Source organism: Anastrepha ludens, chromosome 4 (assembly GCF_028408465.1).
Source record: "Anastrepha ludens isolate Willacy chromosome 4, idAnaLude1.1, whole genome shotgun sequence".
In the NCBI taxonomy this organism is placed as follows: domain Eukaryota; kingdom Metazoa; phylum Arthropoda; class Insecta; order Diptera; family Tephritidae; genus Anastrepha; species Anastrepha ludens.
This window is the reverse complement of record NC_071500.1, coordinates 68,660,047-68,683,647: the sequence shown is the minus strand read 5'-3', so window position 1 is coordinate 68,683,647 and position 23,601 is coordinate 68,660,047. Positions and strand designations below refer to the sequence as shown.

At 33.8% G+C, this 23,601-nt stretch overlaps 1 protein-coding gene across 7 annotated transcripts in view; it reads right to left on the bottom strand.

Moving 5' to 3' along the window:
* Window positions 1–23,601, bottom strand: part of LOC128859703 (uncharacterized) — a 41,592-nt gene that overhangs the window by 3,226 nt on the left and 14,765 nt on the right. For all 7 annotated transcript variants that reach the window (XM_054096721.1, XM_054096723.1, XM_054096724.1 and 4 more), the window contains 6 exons: window positions 11,931–11,983; window positions 10,333–10,454; window positions 4,644–4,741; window positions 4,449–4,563; window positions 427–560; window positions 85–369 (listed from right to left, as the gene is read on the bottom strand). In XM_054096721.1, the coding sequence (XP_053952696.1) occupies window positions 85–369; window positions 427–560; window positions 4,449–4,563; window positions 4,644–4,741; window positions 10,333–10,454; window positions 11,931–11,967 (791 nt within the window). In that variant the 5' untranslated portion in view covers window positions 11,968–11,983. The remainder of the gene's footprint in view (window positions 1–84; window positions 370–426; window positions 561–4,448; window positions 4,564–4,643; window positions 4,742–10,332; window positions 10,455–11,930; window positions 11,984–23,601) is intronic.

Here is a 23,601-nt window from a genome sequence, read left to right as displayed (position 1 = left end):
TATAATAGAAATAGAATTGTAAATGTATATTACCAAATGGGTCTCTTCAGTAGTTTTAGATTACTTTATTATGACTCCATTTACCTCGGCTTATCTTCGCTGTAGTCTTCCTCATACTCAACTACTGGTTTACGTTGTCGAGGTCTAGGTTTTCGTCGGCGATTCAAACGTTCTTCATAATAATCATCTTCATATACTGCCAACGGTTCCTCATCATCTTCGTAGTAATAATCATCTATAGGGCGACGATTCATTGGACGCCGCAATGGCCGTAACGGTCGTACTATCCGCCTGCGTGGCGTTGGAGGAGGTTCTGTAGTAGTTGTTGTCGTCGTTGTGGTTGTCGTGGCCATATAGAGATCATCATTTCTGAAACACTTGGATGAATTAATCTTTATTATATATTGATATCAGTTGGGCCAGTACCTGTTCCAGTAATTCTTCGAACCCTCGCAGTCAACATCGGAAACAAAGTGACAAATAAAAGTTCGTTGATCGAACGCAGTGAAATTGGCGCAGAGAAAATCGTGTCTGATACCATAAACACAGTGGTGATACACCTGAAATATAAGAGAATGAATATGTAAGGCAGGTTTAATAAACTTGAAATAGTTCAAAGATATTACAAATAATACTAAATATTACGCTCAGGTATTCAAAATTTTAAAAAGATGACGCAGCAAAACATGTGTATGATATATAATTAGCGCGTAGACATCTGTTATGTGCTTAGCCAAGCTCTCCTCCAATTGTGGAGTGCGGTTTGAAGTCTTTGACATTTTATTTTTCAAAATCTTTTGCATCATTTGATGTTTCATGCCCCGAATATCGAACCCAGATCGCGCCGAAAGGTAGTCACGCTCCATCCCATTCGACTATAGCGCAGCAAAATGCCTATATAAAAAAGTTACCGATGTGGAGTGTATCTGGGTCTTTACTCATACAATAAAGTTTCCGGAAGATGTCAGCAAGTATTAAAAGAGAGTATTTCTACCTCCGAATAGAGTGCTCAATTCAAGGTAAGTGGCTACATCCTAAGCGTTATTGGTCATTGCATTACTATATTTTCTTATTTCTTGTTTTTTTCACTATTTACAATAATTTTTTTACAAGACCTCCCTTGGTTAAGAATCGCTAACCTTAATCGTATTCACTCTTGGTGAAATTTGTAGGAGAATTTTCGGGTCTATATAAATGACCTTCGTGTAAAGGTAAATAATAAGAAAAAGACATCTAATACATAGAAAAAAACCTACTTTTGTCGTGGGAATCAACTCCTTCTCATACACAAGTAATTCACAATCACGGCATAAAAACCCTTCAGACAGTTTTAAAATAAGACAAACTTGCAAATAAAGTGGTTCACAAATTTTATTTTATTTTTGGGCACCGTATGCCACCATCCAATTTCTATATGGAATCGCCCGCTGATTGAAGTTATTCGAGTGATTCGAAGCCCCTATAATCGAGTTAATTTTGATTTACATATCAGCTGTCAAGATATTTGAAATTTGCTGTTATTCAGCCAAAAACCTAAAATGGTTCCATTTAGTTACACATGGCTTACGAACCAGTTGAATAATCTTCATAAGATTAAGGCAAATTAAAGATAATAAAACTTCCCATAAGCAGTGTCCTAGCACATCACTTTTTGAAAAAATTAAAAACAACGAATTTTTTGTAATTTTTTTTCCTCTGTTATTTACAAAAAAAATTGATTTTTTGTGCAAAAATGCGAAAGTTTTCATTTGTAGTTAAAACAATTAAAATATATTTTTTAGTAACTTCTTAAACCTAAAATATACAGAAAAGATTTAAGATAGAAATGAAAAAATTCTTCCATTACATTTACGAGGTGTGTGTAAAAAATAAGGTGAAGGCTTCAAATTTCGCGGGCTACGTACATTCGACTTTCGATTAATATTTTTTTATGCAATATAGCATGTTTAGTTTGCTTGTGAGAGGCATAAATAAGACAAGTGTTTTGCGTGTTCGACCCTTTTCCGCTATCGAAAAAAATGGATCAAAGAATTGCATCAAATTTTGTGTAAAAAATTGGAATTAAGTGCTCAAAAACACTTGAAATGTTGAGAGTGGCATGCCGTGTAATCTAATCAAAAATAGCATCGCATGAGCATCGCTCAGGAATTGTTGAATTACGTCAAGTTATGCCTCTCACAAACAAACTAAACATGCTATATTGCTTAAACTCGAGACGAGTGTACCAATATAATATATTACCAAATGGTAATCGAAAGTCGAATGTAAGTAGCCCCCGAAATTTGAAAATTCACCTTATTTCTTGAACAAACCTCGTGTACAATTTGGTCCACTCAAAACTCACGGCACACTTTACGTTGAGAGTGTGGCTACTTTGGCTTAGTAGAAATATCTCAACAATAGGTAAGGAAGGCTTGGTGCGCTTTTAGAAGTGGACCGAAATTTAAGGCATGATCTTTGACGATCTTTAGTCTCAGCAGACAGGCGTCCCATATTACAAGGTCCTGCACTCGAACTGTAACCAACTCCAGATCGCTCGCGCATCTGATGTACGGATACCAGCTATCTGTTAGTTGGCTAAATGACAGCCCAGAATATCGTTTACAGGCGCGCGAAAGTATTTTGCCGAAAGTAAACGCGAAAAAAGAAAATCAGTAATAGATTTCTAACGTCGTAGTGTGATTGCATTATATTTGGCTGGAAAATCATAACTAGCGATTGTTCGTGAGCTCGAGCACCATATTTACAAAGACAGTGGTAGCATCGCGAAACGTCATGGAGGTGGTCATCAAAAGACTGAAGCGTCACGTGAAATGGTTCAAAAAGTGAAGAAGCGACTTGAGCGAAATTCCCGACGAACTGTCAATCAAATGGCGAAAAAACTGAAAATATCTGACCATAGCATCCGCCGCATTATGAAAAATGATCTCAAATTCAAGCCTTACAAGATCCCAAAGGCGCATGATCTCACACCAGAACAGCAACAAGTCAGCCTTGAGAGAGCGAAGGAGTTGCTTCGCTTGGCCGAAAGCGGTCAATTTCCAAACATTGGGTTTTCTGAAGAGAAAATTTTTCAAATTGAGCAATTCGTAAATCCCAAAACGATAAGGTTTATTTGACCGACTGTTCATATGATAATTTGCGTCATCGATTGGCCATCGGGAAGCAGCACCCGCCACAGGTAATGGTTTGGTCCGCTGTAACCGTAGATGGGCGCTCTCCAATCGTTTTTATCGAGCCTGGCGTCAAGGTAAATGCGAAATATTATCGGTAAAGTATTCTGGAGGATGCTTTGAAGCTGTGGGCAGACAAACATTTCGGTGACAGACTATGGACGTTTCAACAGGACTCAGCACCGCCTCACAAATCTCGAGTGAACCAATAAAGGCGAAAAAACAACGTTCTGAACTTCATAAAGTCCACACAATGGCTCTCAAATTCATCAGATGCGAATCCGATGGATTATTTTCTTTGGGCCATTTGGGAGAGCAAGGTCCGAGGCGCCAGTCTCGAGGCGCTGAAAAAAGCCATTGTCCGCGAGTGGGCTAAAATATCTGCAAGTGGTCATATCGAGCAAAATTATTAAATTGATTATTAATTTTGTATTATGTTCACACATTTTTTACTTTGAATTGAATACAACATGCATACATACAATATTCGGGTGCCAATAGTGTATCTATTTTTGCATGGAAATTTTGTGTGTACAAGTATGTAAATATTCATATAGGAACATGAAAATTCATTCGTATTTACACCTACACATGCTGAGAACATGCATTATCCTTATTATCCAATTTAGACCAACAAATTTGCAAACTGTCAGTCTTTTTTATCTTTGAAAACCTGTTTTCCTCATTATCAAAAATTGTTGACGAAGTTAGCAAAATATTTATATAGTTGAAAACAACATTGACACACGAATGATAGCGAAAAACGCTAGTGTGAGCAGGTACACAAGTATTGAGGTCATGATCAACTTGGTAGCATTTTTTTGACATAGTCAATAGTCGGTTGGCAACTACCAGACTAATGCGTACTTTTATATGTGATATGTATTTGCTTTTTGTTAAATCGCATAGCTTGCTGATTGCCAGTATGAAATAATTTCGAAAGTATGCGCGTAGTGAATAAGCATGCACGAATGTATACCAGCTGAGATAGCAAAAGCGTTGGGCTTCGAATTTACTAGATAATTTGGTAACAAGTAAAATTGCTATCACTTCACACCATATTTCCATATGGGGAGGTATTACTAACATTATGATTTCTCGAGAGTTCAGAATAGGTTGTTTAATTGTTTTTGAACAATTAGCATACATATTTGTGTAAATATAAATCTATCCGTCATATTAATGGGTCAAGGTCATTTAAAGTTATATAATTACTTACACTACTCAGACTCGTATGATGAAACTTTAGTTTATGTTGTGAAAAACATTATTTACCTGACATTTGTGCTCAATGGAAGCGTAGAAACCATCGTGCAGACCATCACATTTGAAGTGAATGTCATCCTCAGGTGGTACGGTCGAGAAGAATGGGTAGCTCGAGAGGTTGTAGCTGTCGATTTAAAGGATATATACATAAATGTAGTTGTGAGTATATATATTTTTCAAGTAGCATATTTGTATGGAACTTACCCTCGTAGCTCTCGTGGTAGATTTGGATCCCAGATATAGTCGATTTGTGGGATGCCAGTTAATTTTGAATTTTTGGTAGTGCCCGATGAATTTTCAGACTGTAATTAGACATATGTAAGTATCAAAAATGTGTATACAATTTTGGGTTAGTATGTAGTAAAAATTGTGTATTGTAGTAGACAAAATACAAGCAAACACCGAGTATTTTAAAGATATAGCAACCAATTGAAACTTGTTCTCAACAAAAGACTTAAGACACAAACTCGAATTGATAATATCTATGCAAACAAGTGGTTTCTATATGATTAAATGCACGCAATATAAAGATAAAATAATGCATTTCATGTCTTCAGCGTTTGGATTTTTTGATTGTGTTTTTTTTATTCAAATTAAATTTATGTACAATAATTTAATTCAGTAAGTAAATGAGATGTTAAGGTACAAGAAATGCGTGTTACTCCGCAAAGTGACACTGCATTTATAGACAGGATAGTTAAAGTGTAAATAAAATTCCAAGTACATAAATATTTACATAATTCTACTGTATGTTAAAATAACATAGGTATATACTAGTTTTTAATAAAGTAATTTATTTATATTATGCCTATTAGTTTATAGGCTCGTTCTGTTTTTTCTTTGCAACCTGGTGGCTGTGAGTGCCTGCTAGAAGGCTACTACTAGAGGATTGTGATGTTCGGCAACTTTAAATAAAATACAATATTATAGCATACAAACAGGTGAGCCTTACTCAAAACCGCACTTGCTTGAATACCTACATATATACTCGTACTTGTATAAGTTTCATATCTATTGATCGACTCTTAATAAAATCATCTATTTGACTTTAACAGGATTTGTGTGTAGATCAATAAATTCTGATCTTACATAGAAAAATTGAATCAAAATATATAACTCAACTTTTATTGCGATGAATCTTACTACAGCATGTGCAATATTATGCAATATTATAAATCAGCATTTAAAGTAGAGAGTGGTAAATTGAGACAATCCGTTTTGGTGAAAACCCAAAAATATTTATCGTAACTAATATCCTATATTCAGTAATCTGTGGAGAACATCAAGATGCATTCCGCAAATTGGCAGAACTTGGCCAAGCACCCAACAAAGAATATGTCCGCCAATTGTATATCTGGAAAGTTTGATATCAAAGTTAATTGTGCCAACTGTGTGGTAGAACTGGTTCATGCGTATTTGGCAGGTCGCTACTGAATTCGACTTTAGTCCACTAAGAGAGTTGTGCATAGACCAAAAGAAATGATACTCTGAGAGTGCAAGGACTGCACTCTATGTTAGCTGTAAAATTTTCCAGACAAGCTTTTTCAGTATCTGTTTACGAGTAATTAATTAAATTCCAAAAATCATTGACTTCTTTAGTGAATAAAATTATCAAAATGAAAACGCTAAAATCAGTTCACTGCTAGGGGGAAATTGACAGTTCCTCTCTTCTAGAAATTATTAACTTTTCGATACCTACCAGGTCCTTAAGTAATAAATATCCATTCCATTTATATAAGTGCAAAACAAATTATGCCTGCAATGCTCCTACTGCTCGCTCTCTTCATGAACTCAATGAGATCACGAATTCTATTGAATTTGATTTTACTTTATCTAAGCTATATTTTTCTGCTAAATTAAACTATCTATTGTAATTCAATTTTTTTAATAACGATATTTTTGTATAATAGTATTTAGTGAGTAAGAAGAATTGTAATTTAACGTAATTTTTTTTCTTAAATTTACTTTTGTAGTAAGTAGTCAGTAAGAACAATTGTTTATTGATTTCTAAATAAATAAATAAATAAATAATACACGTAAAATCTAGATTTTTGTACAATAGAAGGTGAGCAAATTGTTCAATAATGTTTCAATGCCAAATTTCTTTTCATTAAAAATATGTTACTATTATCAATTTCATTTAAATTTACATCTACAAAATTTCGTTATGTTTTACTAGATGTAATGTAATGTCGGGGTTTCGAACCTGCGAATCTCCCAAGGGTAGTATGTATGTATGTAAAAAAATGCCTTGTAAAAGCGAATCAAGCAAGATAATAGGTTTCACACATAGTTGAAAATGCGCTTCCCAACATACACTGATTTGAATTTCCGATATTGAAAGTGATTTTGCAATTATACCAATACCTGCTTTCATTTTAAGCATTAAGTTGACAAATAAAAACTCCAATATTTATATTCATAGTGGGGTGTTTTTTAGCTGCATGAGTACTATCGATATCCATAACTAAAGTTTGACAGCTGGAAATAGCACACTGTATTGTCATTTCTAATAAGTAAGGTTTGGTATGTCATCATGAATTGTTTAACGTCAGAACAACGGTTCCAAATGGTAGAAATTTACTTAAAAAAAAATAAATCCCTTCTTCTTTCGAAATGAGGGAAGAGCTGCCGTTGCGGCGAATGGCGAGCGCTATCGAGCCATGCTGACTGAATTTTTGTTTCCAAAACTTAATCAGCTAAACATCGGCTACATTTGGTTACAACAAGACGGCGGAACTTGCCATACAAAGCGCTTAACAATCGATTTATTGCAATATTCAAACTACCATTGGCGCCATAAGGCCAGATTTATTGGAACTCGCAGCCGCGGCGGATATATGCCGGATAGCGGGATATCATAATAAAACCATATCAGAAAATTATCTACCAGATAATAATAAAAAAATTCATTCCAACAATATTTCTGTGTGTACATATTATCATTTTAAGTTCTCAAGCTCTAAAAACCGTTCAATAGTTTTTCTATTTTTTCTATTTCTAATTTCATTTAAGCTTCGTCAACACAAATACGCAAACATACACTTGTGCTCACATAATTAAGTCGCTGTCGTTTCTCAATATTTGCAACACTTTTCATGATAAATTTTTTTTGTGCTAAATTTACTGAAATTTTGCACATTTCAGAGAGTGTTCACCAAAATTTTCAAACGTTTAATCAGAATCTTTAAACTTTTGTTTTACAATAAAGTTTAAACGCCCAATTCATTAATATTAAATGCGCTTTAAAAATTCAAATTTGTAAGGAAATGCAATTTTGTAAAGTATAAAAGTTTTATGCAGCTTTTATCTTAATTTTTCGAAGCTTTATTATGAATAGGAACCAAACGAAAGAGGCTTGAAGAGGAATAATGGAAAACTAGATACAGAGACAGATAGTAAGGAGCACAATGATTTAAGCGGTGTGCTTTGAAAAAAATGTGGGTTCAAATTTGACTGAAATTTAAATAAAAAGTCCGATTAGGAGGTTTAATGCTTTCCGAAAACTTCTATTCGCCCTCTCTCTGTTAATATATCAAATTCGATCACTATTTACTTTACTATCCGCCTACTTTTTCAACAGTCATAATTAACTTTTTAAATTAAATTGAATACAAAATTTGTAAGCATCCCAGGATCTCAATAGAAACATACCTTTTTTTCATATAGTAATCTAATATGTATTTCATCAAAGTCAATTTCCATAACAAAAAAGCCCCACTCTCCTCGATTAGTAGACCCATTCAAATAGCAAGAGCAAGAAAACGGTAACCGCTATATAACTGGTAAAGGAATTATTTTAAATCACAGTGTTTCCGCAATCTCCTCTGACAAAAACAAATTAAAGTCTGTATCGTCTTATTTCTATATCAGTCTACCAAAATCCTTATAGCTAATGAGAAGATGTTAATCAAAGCACACCAGTCTTCAAGCAGATTCTCAAAAGTGTATTAGGAGATGATCGGAAATTCAGACTAAAACCCTCATTTGGAATTAAATACCATTAAGAAGTAAACTACCACTCTCTGGTTGCAAGTTTATAAAGGTATGAAATATTTAATTAATGGGAGTCATTAAAAGTACGTACGAGTATTTATGCGTCTTGATGAGGATGAAGTTAGAATATTTGCCGCTCTATCATTAGGTACTGAATTCGAATAGTTTAAGTTTAAGTAGTAAGTTTTTAGTGAACCTTTAACATGTTTTAACAATACTGTACCCTCACAATTAAACAGTGACAAAATATTAGGTTTGATTATTCCGCCGTAGAGTTTTTAAATAACTATAGGGCAGAGGGCACTTAAATCATTTTATATTATTGAACAACTTTCGTCTCCTAGCATTAAAACATAGGCAATGCCCACGGCAATACTAGATACTATATATCTAGATCTAGATATACTGATGCCTTGTGCTAGGTACACGAAATTCAGTATGTCAAAGATTTTCGGTTGAGTATCCGGTAAAATATGTAAAAGTTGTGAGACTTATTGTATTTAATATCTCTCGCAAATAATTATTCTCAATTACAAACAACTTACGCCATATTCAGAAGAATGAATTTAAAAGTGAAATAAATAAAAACTTTCGCCGCTTGTGCCAAGAAGGGCGCGACGAAGCCCATTTTTGAGGGCGTACTTAAATGGCAAGTGAAGAAATTGGAACATGATACGAAAACTTAGAGAAAGGCAAGTAGAAATAAGGAAGCCAAACTGTAGAAATGTCAAGCTATGTTAAAATATATGTACATATGTATGTGTGTGCGAACTTCTGCTTAGGCGGCAGAAAATTTAAGAAAACTGCATATCTATGAAAATGAGCCAATAAGCTTCTAAACATTGAAGTAAGGAATAGTTTTATTGTCAAACATTGTTCTCTTTCACATCAATGCACACGATTCATACGTCTAAATATTTAACGCTGAGCCATTTCTTTCTAATTGGAAATAGATTATAGAAGGTATGGAAATTTTTGCTTCACATTTTTCAGGGTAATCGGTCTGTATTATTCAGATGCAAAACAACGCGTATCCAAAATAACTGTTGACTTGACCTTGTTGGCTGGCAGACCCACCTGGACTTTCTTCGACTCCGACGCATCACGAGTTCACTGCCTCGGTTCTTCGTGAGTGAGTTGAATTGAAACACTGTTCGATACGTTACAAAGCATCGCAAAAACTAAGTCGAGTTGGGATTCAATATCGTCATATGCTGTTTTGAAGCCGTTAAACAATTGAACAAAGGGTTAACTTTTTCATGTCCAAACTTATCAGCGAAACTAAAGTCACTTATCCACGTGATTAACCTATAGCTTCAACTTTGCACATCTTCTCCGGTCGATCGTCCAATACCTATATCTTGGATTCTATAGACCGTTTCTGAGGCATTGCCTTCAATTGGGGGATCGGAACATTCGGTTTCACTTGTGCTAGTACAACCGAATAGAAGTTAAGTAAACCAGTGGCCGGTCCGTAATGAAAATAATAATTTTCAAGCTTTTATTTGGCTAGTGCGATCATTCAATGGGTCGTACGAAATTTACTATTCACTATTTTCACAATGTTTCATGTTTCAAATGGTTGCCACAAAAAAACTGCCAAACGTTCAATCAGAAATTAGGGTCACGTTTTTTTTTTTTTGAGATGATGTTTTAATTTCAGGTAATTATAGACCTATCCTCGTATAATTATTTTAATGCATGCGGAAAAGTAAGAAAGTGGTTGATAGTATTACTAATTAAAAATCAGTAGCCCTTATTTAATAGCGCATTCAATTTTAAGGGTAAGAATATAAATGTTATGCATTTACGTGTTTATACTATTATATATGCCATGTATTGTATTACTATGTCATAATGTATGTATATTGAACTTTTAACAAATTTATGTACGTACAGGCGCTTCACTGCTCGGCGCTTCCGTTGTTGTGCTAGTTGTTGTAGTCGCAGATGTTGTAGCAATTGAAACTTTTTTGAACGGCACCACTGCTGCTGTGTTTGTCACCAGCATTAACAGAGCTGCAAATATAATTATATCCAAAAGCCTTCATGAGAATGGTATTAAAAGATTAATGAAAATAATAGGCTTATTTAAATCAGATTTATATAAAGTACATATACAAATATATTCGTTCAATTTATTCATCGAACACTATAAAATTCATCGAAAATATTTTATTCAGTACGGTTCTCATTGCTATGTATATGTACATTTCTTCCAACTCCCAGGCAATTTGTGAATACTTCGTAAGCTTTGTGTTTTACATTTTTGAGCAAACCAGACATCCCATGAAAAAACTATTTAGTTTTCGTAAAAACAGTACGCGTCCAGTCCTTGAGGCGTAGCTTCCAATCTTAGCAGCTCTACATTTATAGAGTTTTTTTTTCTCGTGATAATGTTGCATCTATTCTGGGCTGCACCAAGAGTTGTGAGTTCTCGTGTTCAACATATTCATATACTTTATATTTTCAATCTTCTACAAAACTGAAAATCAGCGTTCTCTCTGGATTCCGAATGGTAGTCTTTCTTGCTCTTTCTTTAAAAGTTTCATTATTTTTTATTCACAATAGATATTAACTGCCATTTTTCGGAAATTTTGCCATCGAAAATTTCACTTAAATTATGAGAATTAAGACTAATTATCAATACGCATTAGTTGCACTTAATTCCTGCGATAATTCCGAATTAAGAAGTTTATCCCAATTAACGCCACCGTCTGTCTAGGCTATTGGCATTGTTTGAGTAATTCTTTTTTATAACGTATGTGATCAGCTTTCGATGTATTTTTGTCCGCTCAACACGATTCTGGTGCCCACCAGTACTGCTCATATCATGGTTTTAAGCAAAAATCACTTAGGGGGTTTTTACCCCTACTTTTCTCAAAAACTTGACGTGTTTATAGTCAATTACGAGTATGTAGTGGTAAAATCTTGCACTACAAATGCAAGTTCCAAATTTGAAAATAAAATAGCGTCAGCCTTTTAAGAAAAGTAGTGGTAAACACACCCCAAACAAGTTTTTTGGGCGTTTTACTCTTTTATTACACTCGAATATTAAGGATATTGATAACCACCTACAAAAAAACCTGATTTGCAGAATCATAGCTTTCATTTTTGTCCGGAATTCGGGATCCGGTACTTTGTTCTTTGAAAAACTGTCACCGAATTTTTAATCATCGACCCCTAAAACGCCCGAGAAGTAATTTCTATGAGCGTAGCTTAATGTAATTTCATATTTATACTATTTCTTTAGGAGATAAGTATACATCGGAAACCAGTTAACCAGGAAAAAAAGTTAATTTTATAGAGCTGCGTTATTAGACCCTGTGAAAAAATTTTGTTCAAGTGGATTTTCAAATACTATTCACAAAATTTTAATATCTGATTTGACGAGTTTTATTCCTTTAATATTGGAAATAAATTAAAAAGAAAATAACTGTAGTATAAGTATATGTACTTTGAATTGTATACTATTGTGTTTTTATAATTACTTACACGCCGTTATTAGCAGCCATCGCCTGGCTTTTTTCATGTCTGTAGTTTTATGGCTGAAAGAAATGAAAATCATTTATTTATTCCCAATCGTATAATATATAAAATTATATAAAGTTGTGTAATACAGGTAAAGTGTTTCCTAGAGAAATAATCAAAATTTTCTTGAATGATTCTTATATGTAGAAATATTATAATTACTCAAAATTTATATGGGTGATATACAGGTTGACATTCTCTTATATATTAAGTGTGCATCAACATCGAAATCATGTTTGTAGATATGCATATGATATACATGCATATAAAATAATATAAAATAGTCCATAACTGTTATTGTAAACAGGATCAAATCATAAATAAACGATGAAGAAGAAGATAAATAAATGAATATATGAAATTAGTTCCGTAACCCCACCCACACCTTGCAAGTATACCAATTATCTAAATGGTTTTGTTTTTTTGTTCAAGATAGTAAAAATAATTTATTATCGGAATGAAAGTAGTAAAAGGAAAATGTGCTTAACCTGAAGCCTATAGCTATCGCTTATATTAATTGCCAAACTGAAAAGAGGTTTTTTCAAACCAAAATATTTCTGATCAGCCTCTCACCCTCCTTTCGCATGTATATACGAGTATATATAACACAGTCCTGCGAGGGTGAGTTTCTAGAATGGCTGTACTTGTTTCTTGTAGTTTTTTATGCGCTGAAAACGAATCTGACCTTCAAAATGCTCCATCACGTCAGGATTTTTGGTAAATGAAGCCTAAAAGGCCAAAAAATGGCCATTTTAGCCATTTTTGATAATTTTTTTTGGGATAGAAATTTTTTTTTTCAATTTTCGACGAAAAGGTTGCATAGTACAACTCTTTAGCTTTAAAATCCATTTTTTTAAATTATTGTACGATTTTTTAAAAAAAAGTTATGACATTTTGAAATTAACAGTTTCAGTTACGTATACGTTGACCATGGTCGAAAATTACGATAAGATTTTGCCCAGGCAAAAAGGTTAAATGAAAGTCGAGATTTGATAATTTGTACAATAAAGCTTTGCAACAAAAGTCACCATCAACCTGAAGACCATCATTGAAATCATGCTGGCAGAATTCAAAGAATACAGCTTAATTTGAAACAGTTGACCTGGCAGGCATGAAATCATGCTGGTTGCTAGAGACTAAATCAGATGGATAGGAAGGGAAAAATTATTCGTTTAATTCACGCAATATCTTTGTTTTAGAGGCAAAGCAAGGCTGGCTGGGTTTTTGATTGCATATAGAAAATTTTCCATGAGGAAAATCAAATGTGAATATAAAGTACAGAAAAAATATAACGAAAAATATGAAAAGAATTAGAAGAATACTGTAAATATAGGTGTGAAACTTGGAAAATTTTGAAATATTTAGTTGTTATTTGATAAATCTGTTATTTTGAGTTAGTGTTGATGATGTTTCAACTTTCTGAAATAATTCTTGCTGGGAAAACGGCGTAATTGCAAAAAGTTTCTTGTGAGTTTTTTCTTTTCGCTCTGTAATAAATTGCGTGAAATCGACCATTTGTTCACATTTGACTATCTAATAGAACTACTGCTTTAGCCAGTTTAAAAAGTTTGAAGAAAGAAAAGGGCTTAACAGGAAAAATATAAAGCAGCAATGAGTGAGAGATCCATAATTTAGTTCATTTGTTTAATTGCTTATGCGAATAAATGTTCTTATGACTAAATATGCAAAATACTACGCATATTATAGTAGGTTTTTATATTTCGTTCATGCATGAATTTTCGGCAAATGGTCAAATAAAACAAAAAAAAATAGTTTGCTTAATTGTGCTTTCAATCAATATTTCTCGTTCAATATACCTTTCAATAACAAAGAAGCAACCGAAAATTTGCATTTATTGATTCCATAAAAGTATTCGATTTGTTTTGATAAAAAATTACAAATATTGTGCGACAGTGTTGTGTCAATGATCCCTAAACGGACAATGCTGGTGTAAGTAACGGGGTCGCGAAGCGTCACATTTTCGCAATTTTTCTGTTGCCGCTTCTTCCTCATTGTACGTGTCATCAGTTGGGCATTACGACGGTTCTTTGTTTGCTTTTGTCTTTTCTATGGTTTTTATGTGACTCATTATAATTCGAAACACATTTTTACCATAACGCACCAAGTCTTTAAACTACGGTTTAACGTCACAATATCCACTTACGTGCAGACGAGTGTTGTGTACTTATAATTCACCAGGGTGTGCCCGAAGCACCGAAGCAACAAGTGGGTGCGCTTGCTCATTTATGAGTATCAGCGCTGTGGTTCAAGTTTGTGCGTGTGCGTTCTTGCCGCAGTGTTTTCAAAGGCTCACTTTAGGATTTAAAGCGTTGATTGTATTAAAGCCGAAACCGAAGTTTTATATGCACCTTTATAAATGCAAACTATTGTATATATGCATGTAAGTGGGTATAAGCGCATGCTGGAAATTTCTTCCAACTGTCAACGAAACACTCAAAAGTGAGTCGGTGAGTCGCTTTGTGCGATGTTGGAAAATTTACGAGTTTAAGTTTTTGACTGATGTCTGCCGTCTTTTAGTGAGCCAGGGAGGTTGTTAAAAATGTGTACATACTTATATACATACATACATACATATTTACATATATATGCAAAGAGGAGTACCTAGTAATTTACATATTTAATGTAGCATTTCATTGCCTTCGGTAGTTTATGGCACGCTACCGGCATCTCGAAGGTATTCGGTGACGCTCATACAAGTAGTTGCTCATTAGCCCACTGCAAGTTGTTGGAAGTGCAAAAGCGTCAGCAGCTAAGCAACCGGAAATAGATGGATTTTCTTCGCTTGAAATGCTCTCAAGGAAAAATCAGTGAAGTATGTGTGAAGTTGTTAAATAGCTGCTGTTCAATTTTCTGCCTTCGGGGTTTTATGTATGTACTTACACATTTTTTTAATTGAAATTAGAAAGGAAATTCGCTCACGATTAGCGGTTTAATTATGAATGTAAGTTCAAATTTCCTATGCTTTTGTAATGGGAAATATATCCACTTTATTTTAAAAATATACAAACTCCAATTAAAATAGTACCGAAATTGTGTGTGTTAAACGGGTAATGTGGTATACAAGTATATTGAAAAATATACTATTATGTTCATTTGTATATGTACTTATACATATAGCACATACTATTATATACTAATATGTCCACATGATTAAGGGTTTTCACAGCCGGCCCGCAGTTGTTTGAAAACATGTTACAGTTAGCGGATTGCTATATCATATTTGGAGCTCCATTATTTTAATCAGTATGATCTAGGTGTCGAAATGAACTAAGTACTTAATTAAACACGTGTTTTTATGTTGCCAACAATTACCTAATGCTTACATGCATTTAAAATTTGGGTTTTTCGAAATATTAAGTGAGAGGTTGGCTATTTTATACGCACGTCCGCCCTTCCATATCTTTTAATTATGCCTATTATACAGGCAGTTTCCATTGTATTAGAGGTCAAGCATATACAATTTGATTAAAATTAGATGGCAGCACTTTCCGCTTTAACGGAAGATATTTATAAAGTACATTGGATTATTAAAAGTAAATTTAACAAATTTTCGTCAAAATTCGAACAACATAATTAAAAGCTAGCCGTTTAACCCCACGGTTCTTCTTCTCCTATTACAATCATATGAGTATACAGGCGAGCATCTTCGTTTACTGGGAAACTTGTCCTAGATACTTAAGGAAATTATTATTATTTTTTTTTGTAGTACGATCTCGATGTATTTCTTTATCGCGTTCCAGCTGTCCTTGCGTTCGAGTATTTCCTTTCCTTTCCTTCCATTACTCTGTGTTGTCCCACCAATGTTTGCCATTAATCTACTTAGCTTACCCGTGACTTTGTTGCCTATTTGCATGCTGGCCTCGAGTGGCATGCGACCTCGTTTCATTGAAAAGTAGGAAACACTGAGTGAAAACCCGTAAGTTCAAAACTTTATCAAACATCAAGGATTCATCAGCTGAAGGCTTACAATCGTAATCTTAATTTCTTCTTCCTTATATTAATGTCAACTTCAGCCAGATGAAAAGGCCAACAATGTGAACAGGTCACCTAGCATTTTTTAGGAACGTTCTTTTTTCTATTTATTTAAAAGCTTCATGTAATTCTCCAGAGTGTGTTTTCAAGCGAATCGAAAGAATCCTTACAAATGCTGCCCGTGTGCTGGGCGGTTTCAACGATAGGCTTTGTTAGGAAGAGATCTTTCTCCCAACAACCAGAAAAATTGGCACCACGAATTAACCTCCAGTTGTGATCGACGGAAGGCTTAATTGAAGTGTTTTTGATATATTTATGGTACGAAGATGATCGACTTATTTTCTCGCAGCGCGGGACACCCGCCTCTGAAAAAATTGTTGGTCTTCAACCAGTTTTTAAATTATTGCTTTTTCAGTTATAATAAATGTATAATCAAAACTTTATCGAAAATATTTCATTTCACTCAGCCATATTCGCCTACAAAAGTTCAGTTGGGTTTCGTAAAAAAGTCAAGAAATTGTAACATTTTGAATAGATGTATTAAAAACCCATGATTCAATTATTAAAGGTTTGCTCACTAGTGACATTCGAATTTTGACACTCCCTTACAAAAGGTTGTATTTAAGAAGGTGCATAAAATGGAAAAAATTAAATCCTTTTTGGTAAAAATGGTAGCAAAATAGTATTTTGTTACTTAAATGGAAACAAACTGCGAACGGCTTAAAAAAGATAGAAGTGATTAGCGGAAATTTCCAAGTCTAATATTAAAACAAGAAATTATTTCACATAATCCAAGATTTTATTTTGTGAATTAATTTTTAAATTTAAAACCAATCGCGACGTTTCGCCAATATGAAATTATTTTGTTAAAAATAAATAAATAATTGGCACGTACAATTCTGTTAGGTGTTTCGCCGAGATCCTCCTCCTATTTGTAGCGCGCGTTCCACAATTGGAAGGCCCTACAGTTTTAAGCCGATTCCGGTAGATGGTTTTTTATGAGAAGCTCTTTCATACTGGTACTGTGCTTTTTTAAGCCTCCTCTGGACACTTCATCCATCGATAGGAAGGTGGGCTCATTGAAAACAAGTTCTGCCAACTTTTTTATAATGAGGTCTGTAATGTAATCGATTGCGTCGGGACTATTCAATAATTCTCCCTAATGTAACTCTTTAGCAAACGCTAGCTCTTTGCAAAACATGAGTTCCGTTTAAATCACCACATCATAAGAAATAAAGCTTTGTAAATTCTCCATCTCGATCTCGGATTGCGTCATATACTCTATCATGTCCTGAGTTAAGCGGTATGTATTCCATGTCGTACTACCATAGTCTTGAATATACCGATGAAATCTCTTGAGCGAGTTGTTGCTCGTAAGCAGTCCATTTTGAAAAAGAAATGTTTTTTTCTACAAATTTTACTTTTCTTCCACTTTTAGTCAAAATTTCTAGAGCTAGCAACCCAGTGTCTTGCTAAGGGAGCCGATTTGTCAAGAGGGAATGAGAAAGCTGCTTACTGAGCAAACCTTTTATTATTGAATCATGTTAAAAACCCACATTTTCTGCTGAAAAGATTTGCTTCGAAATATCTCCATCGAGTGTGACTAGTGAGCAATTGTAATGTGACTGAAAGTTACGTATCGTTTTTACTTTTTTTTATTAATAAAAAATATTCGGCTCGGGCATTCTTTAGTTATGACGCACTATGTTTCCAACGCAACACCTATGATGTACGCAAGGATGATAGATTACCGGGCTTGCTATTTTGCTATGGAGAGAAAGAAAATTGTGAGGGGAACTTTGGCTGCACGTCACTTGGGAGATTCTACATGATCATTTCACATGTATTCGCACACTGCTTCAATCAGTCGCTGTTCAGATGGCAATGAAGTGTCATTGGTTGATTTTTTTCGTATATCACTAACAAAAGTTAAATTTTGTTAAACCCATCCCAAGGGACACCAGCTCATCAGCTGAATAAGGTCCTCTGAATAGCACACCTCTAAAATATCACTCCTGCATGCTGTCGCAAGCTTACGCTATTATGGAGTACACTTAATACGAGTATGAAAAAAAAATCCAACTACTGTTCGAAGGTGGAATTTGGTATTTACCAATCATTTGTGGAATTAAATCAAGACATCACAAATTATGAAAAAAAAGTATAATTATTTAATTAACAAACGAATAATGAATTAGATATATCGTAAAATATTCATCCATTGAAGGTCTCAAAACGCATCATTTCTCGGTATCGGAAATCAATCCTTGTTTATTTGATACATTTTTAAAACGTACTCAAGTGTTGCCATCTAATTGCTTCTTTATCAATTCTGCATCAAACCGGCCAATTCAAGCGAATCGAAAGCAGAATTTCAAAAAAGTGAACGCATTGCCAGCTTATCGATTGCACTTTTTGTAACGAAAAGATATACAGATAAAAATGCAAACTGTTATTTGATATTTTGACATTTTTTTGACATTGCAATTTCCAACCAATTTTTGCTATTACAAAATAACTGACCGTCTTTTGTCTTTGGCTCCCTACTTACTGGTTATTTATACAGATTAAAAATTCATTTAAGTTACTTGAAATGAAAGTATTGGCTTGAAGCTCGGTTGCTGGGTATCAGTGATCATATAACTGGAAATTGAGTTTTCCCTGTTGAAAGTTATTTATAAATGGGCACCACCCAACAATGTTGTGAGTAGGAAAAAAGATGCTTTTTCAAAGCGAAATGGCACAAACAATTTTCATCTATCTTTTACCCACCTCTTCGTAAATATGTACATATAAATGTAATTCTTTTATAATAAATTTTAGTTGTTTTTTTAAGCTTATGAATTAAATTCATTTCTTTTATCAAATTATTGCTGTGTAATGGAATCAGTGTATTCATATTTACTTATGCAGCGACAGCTCAATGGCTGAGGCGTTTATGCAATCACTTTTTGCTGTGTGAAATAAGGTGCCGAGTATTACTTTCGTGGAACAGCGAAGAGAAACACAAATAATTACGATAAAATTACTGAAGGGCAAATCAATTTCATATTTTTTAAATATATATATAATATAATATATATATATTTCAAATGGTCTTGCTTAATCGAACTGGGCTGATTGCTTATAATAAGGAAAATTATTAGGAATTTCATTAAGTTAGCACCATGCTGCAGTTCTCAACAGCAATTTGCTTATATTTTTAATTTTATTAAGCAAGCAGGTTATTTTTTTTAATTCATTTTAATGATGATTAAACAATATGTATGCAGATATGATAAAAAAAATTTACCAAATCACAAAAGTAAATAAATAAATATTATAAATATAAAAATAAAATTATGTACCTGCATACAATATATGAAACTAAATTCTAAAGGTAAATTAATTAATCGAAGCCCGATAAATTTTAAGGCAATACAATTGCTTTAAATACAAGGTGAAGTCCAAAATAAGCAAGACTGGCGTTAAAAAAATGTTTTCATCAAAACTACTGCACAAGAAAGTCAAAATATTAATGTATCAAACCCTGGTAAGACAGATACTCACATTTGGTTGTTCAATTTGACACAACATTTCACCCTCATATATGGAACGGCTATGGAAGCTTGAGAGAAGAATACTACGAACATGTACTTCCTTATACAGATCACAAAATAGTAACTATACCAAATACATCTCGAATTCAAAGCTTTATAACACGGCGAAAGTACTCAGAATTGATTGTCATATTATAAATTTCCGGCGTTGTCTATACAATACCAATAACATACGAGTATTAATAAGAGCGTTTTACTATGAAAGCGACGATTATTTTTCACTAGCTATTTCTAATGGATTTGCACCTCCCGAATCCTTCTTATACCTCGACAAAAAAGGCTTTATACAAAACAAAAACCACACGCAAGTAATATATCACATATTCAGAAGAGCGAACAATAAAGTATCATAATAATAATAACATCAAAAACACTTAATGCAAATAATCAACGTTTTGATACATATATTTCAAGCTGCGACAAAATCGAATCCACCCTTACACTTAAAAACTGCTGGTGGTTAACAAATGACACGTAACACTAACTCACACCACCTTTCTAGTCTGACTACCTCTTTTACTACATTTAAGCCTTTTATTACAATATAAACAATAATCGTTTTTGCATCGTTTTTGTTCCCTTTTTCCCTGCACCAAAGATATAAAATATTTTAATAATTTCTAAGTTAAAACAAAATTAATTTCAATATTAAGGAAAAGTTACTCGACATCAGATAATATAGGTACTTGAGAGCTCGTCTAGAGACATTGTACGACACATCATTACTATACTTATACTATTGTTTATTGTAGTACTTAATATTATTAATTGGAAAAGCGAAGTTATTGTGTCTAAAGTGTCAGTAGTTTTGTGTCATCGGTACAAAAACGAGTTTCGAAAGCATTTGAATTGATGAAAAAATTGATGAGTGGTTTACACGTTTCAGAGATGGTTGCGAGGATATAAATGACAATAAACATACAGGTCGCGCAAAATCAGTAATCACTGAAAACTCCATCGGAATTGTTCGTAAATTTATCAAAAATGAACCGAAATCATCATTGAAATTCATGGATTCGGAGTTGAATATCTCTAAAACATCGATTGATCGCATTTTAACTGATCGTTTGGGCTTACGAAAGACCTGTGCACGTTTCATTCCGCACAAGTTAACTGAGGACCAAAAACTGCTCAGCATTCAACATTCGAAAGCCCTCATTAAAGAGGCGAGAAAAGACGAGAACTTCCTTTACAACATTGTAGTTGGTGATGAAAGGTGGTGTTTCCAACATTAACCTAAAACTAAACGTCAAAGTGTCAATGGGCGAGCCAACACCTAAAAAAACGCGTTTGGAGAAGTCAAAAATCAAGACTGTGCTCATTTGTTTTAACGATTCCAAGCGAATTGTCTACCAAACGGGCCAAACCGTCAATACAATTTTCTATCTTGGCGTTTTGAAGCGTTTGTTGCATCGCATTCGTCGTATTCGCCCTGAATACCGCGAAGGAGGAAGCTGGCGCTTATTGCATGTTAATACCCCATCTCATCGATCCACTCTTGGGACTGATTTTTTGTCTAGAAATCGCATTTTAACCATCAATCACTCGCCGTATTCGCCTGTTATGGCTCCCTGTGACTTCTACCTATTCGGAAAATTGCACTTGGCCGTGAAAGTTGCGTCCGTAGGGGCCATCCAAAAAGCTTGTGCCGACATCCTGAAGTACATTTCTGTCGAGGCCAGAGGGGACTATTTTGAATAAATAAACTCAAAGTTATCAGAAAAAAGCTCCTGTTGTTTATAATATATTTCAGCTTAGTCTTGTTTATTTTGGACTTCACCTTATATGTTACGCCATAATAGGATGAAATTCTATTTCCTTATTTGACAATCACTTTAACTGCCTTTTTATTTAATTGCCTTTTTAATGAACTTTTTCCCAATTATTGGTGTTTATTCATGTTCAGTGACGAGTATTTGACAGTGTAATAGAAAACTGCAAAACAACGTGTCTATTTTCTGCTACTACATTTACAGAACATTGCGGGCGAAATTATCGTATGTGCCAAAATATTGGTTTTTTTTAGTTTGGTTATATTAATATAGTTACATATTCGATATATTTTTCTTGGAAATTTCGATAAGATACTGAGGTTCAAGTACTAAATCCATAAAAATATCGCTTTAAAAGTCTGTATCGAGCAAAAAATATCGGTATCAAATATCAGAATCATCGATTTGGTTCCGTTTTTTATGGAAATTCGTGCCCCTAAAAGAAAGGAAGTGCTAAATTCAATGCGGACCGAAGTTTATATACCCGTGCCCTTTTTAGTAGAAGTTAATTTTGACTGTATGTTAACTTTTGGAATTAAACAAACTCATAGGCAATGAGAGTTATAACTTGTAACATCAGATGGACTGTCGGAAATTTAGCCTTACCATATGAAAAGTGATGGTGGATTTTTATCGGATCTCAATAATACTTATGGCGGATAATAACTATGTGGGAAGCAATTAGTATACCAAGTTTGAATGAGTTTTATCAAGTAGTTATCGGTATTTATGTACCGTGTGTTGCACCGTTCATTTTCACGAAGCCCTGTACAACTTCGAAATCGATGTCTGCCTAGCAAAGATCGAGGTTGTTTATTTGCAGTCTGAAGAAATTTTCACAAATTATCATTGATTCGTATCCATCAATTTAGTCCTTTTGATAATAGATTTCAAATTACAATAACTGCCCGTTAGGACGTTAAATGCAACAGCAATAATGTATGTGATTTGATTTGATTTATATGTTAATAAATATGGTATAAATCCAGCCAAGTATTTTCATTTTTACTTATACATACATGAATATGTGTATGCATGTGTTTGTAAACTATGGCTGAGCGATTTCTGCGCTTACGACAAATGCATCCCACATTATAATTTGCAAACAAGTTCAAATTCAAGGGTGTTAAGTTTTTTGTTTCTTAAGTTCGTGACTTGAACAACCGGCAGAATTCGGATATCCATTCGCAGTGTAAGCGACGAGCTGCACGCCCGAGGCAACAACCACTCGCTACATTGTACGGTATCGAATTGTAAATGAAGTTAATTGCTTTCTGACAGTTGACGATTGATGGAGACATTGAAGAGGAAATAGCCAGTGGTATATAATAATCCGCCTTTTTTGTTTATTTATGATAAAAACCAATCATAATCCATGTTTGTTGTTAAAGGGAGATCGAGTGATATAATCTGTAATAATATAACCTCCCTATAGCTGAAGATAGCGACTGAATATAATTAAAAATCTCTGAAAAAAAAATTGTCTTCAAATCATGTAAAATTGTGGTTTTATTACAAAAATTAGTTTCAATAGAACTTTACCGAAAGTAAATTCTTGCTAATAAAAATAGAAAATAAATTAAAAATTGCCTTTGCCTCAGCCCAATGGTAATATGTATAATTGGTATGTATAATATATAATATATAGGTATGTATAATTTATAGCGAACTATTCTGTGATTTGAATAAATAATTAGGTGTCATTTCATATAATATATATTTTAGGTATATTCTCGGAATCATCTTTAAGAAAATTTTTTCTATAGCGGAAATTCAGACATTATGACAGGAATTTTTCAAACTACACCGCTTTTTAATTCAGTTTTGAATTTAGAATCCACTGACTAAATTATACTTTCACAAATTGGGGCAGCCGGCTATAAAGAACCTGCATCCACATAGCACTTGTTTAAGTTCAACTGCAAGTGGGCTTATAAGAAGGTTGGCCAAGACTAAATTATAATAGCACGCATTTATTGGTATAGAAGGTAATGATTAAAGCTGATGACTTAGCCTTAGAAACACACTTAGATGTAATTAAAAGTCTGAGTAGTTGCAAGAACCATATTCATAGAATATTAGAGCAATCTCACTAGTAGAATCTCTTAAAGGAGAATTTCTAACTAAGTCTTCTATATGGACAGTAGTGTTGTTTGATGAAATCAGAGTTTAATGGTAATGAATTCCTACTCTTCTTGATTTGATAATCGATAATCGTTTAAGCAGTTTTAACCGAACTTAACGAAGTGCGCCAGTCGTTTCTTTCCCGGG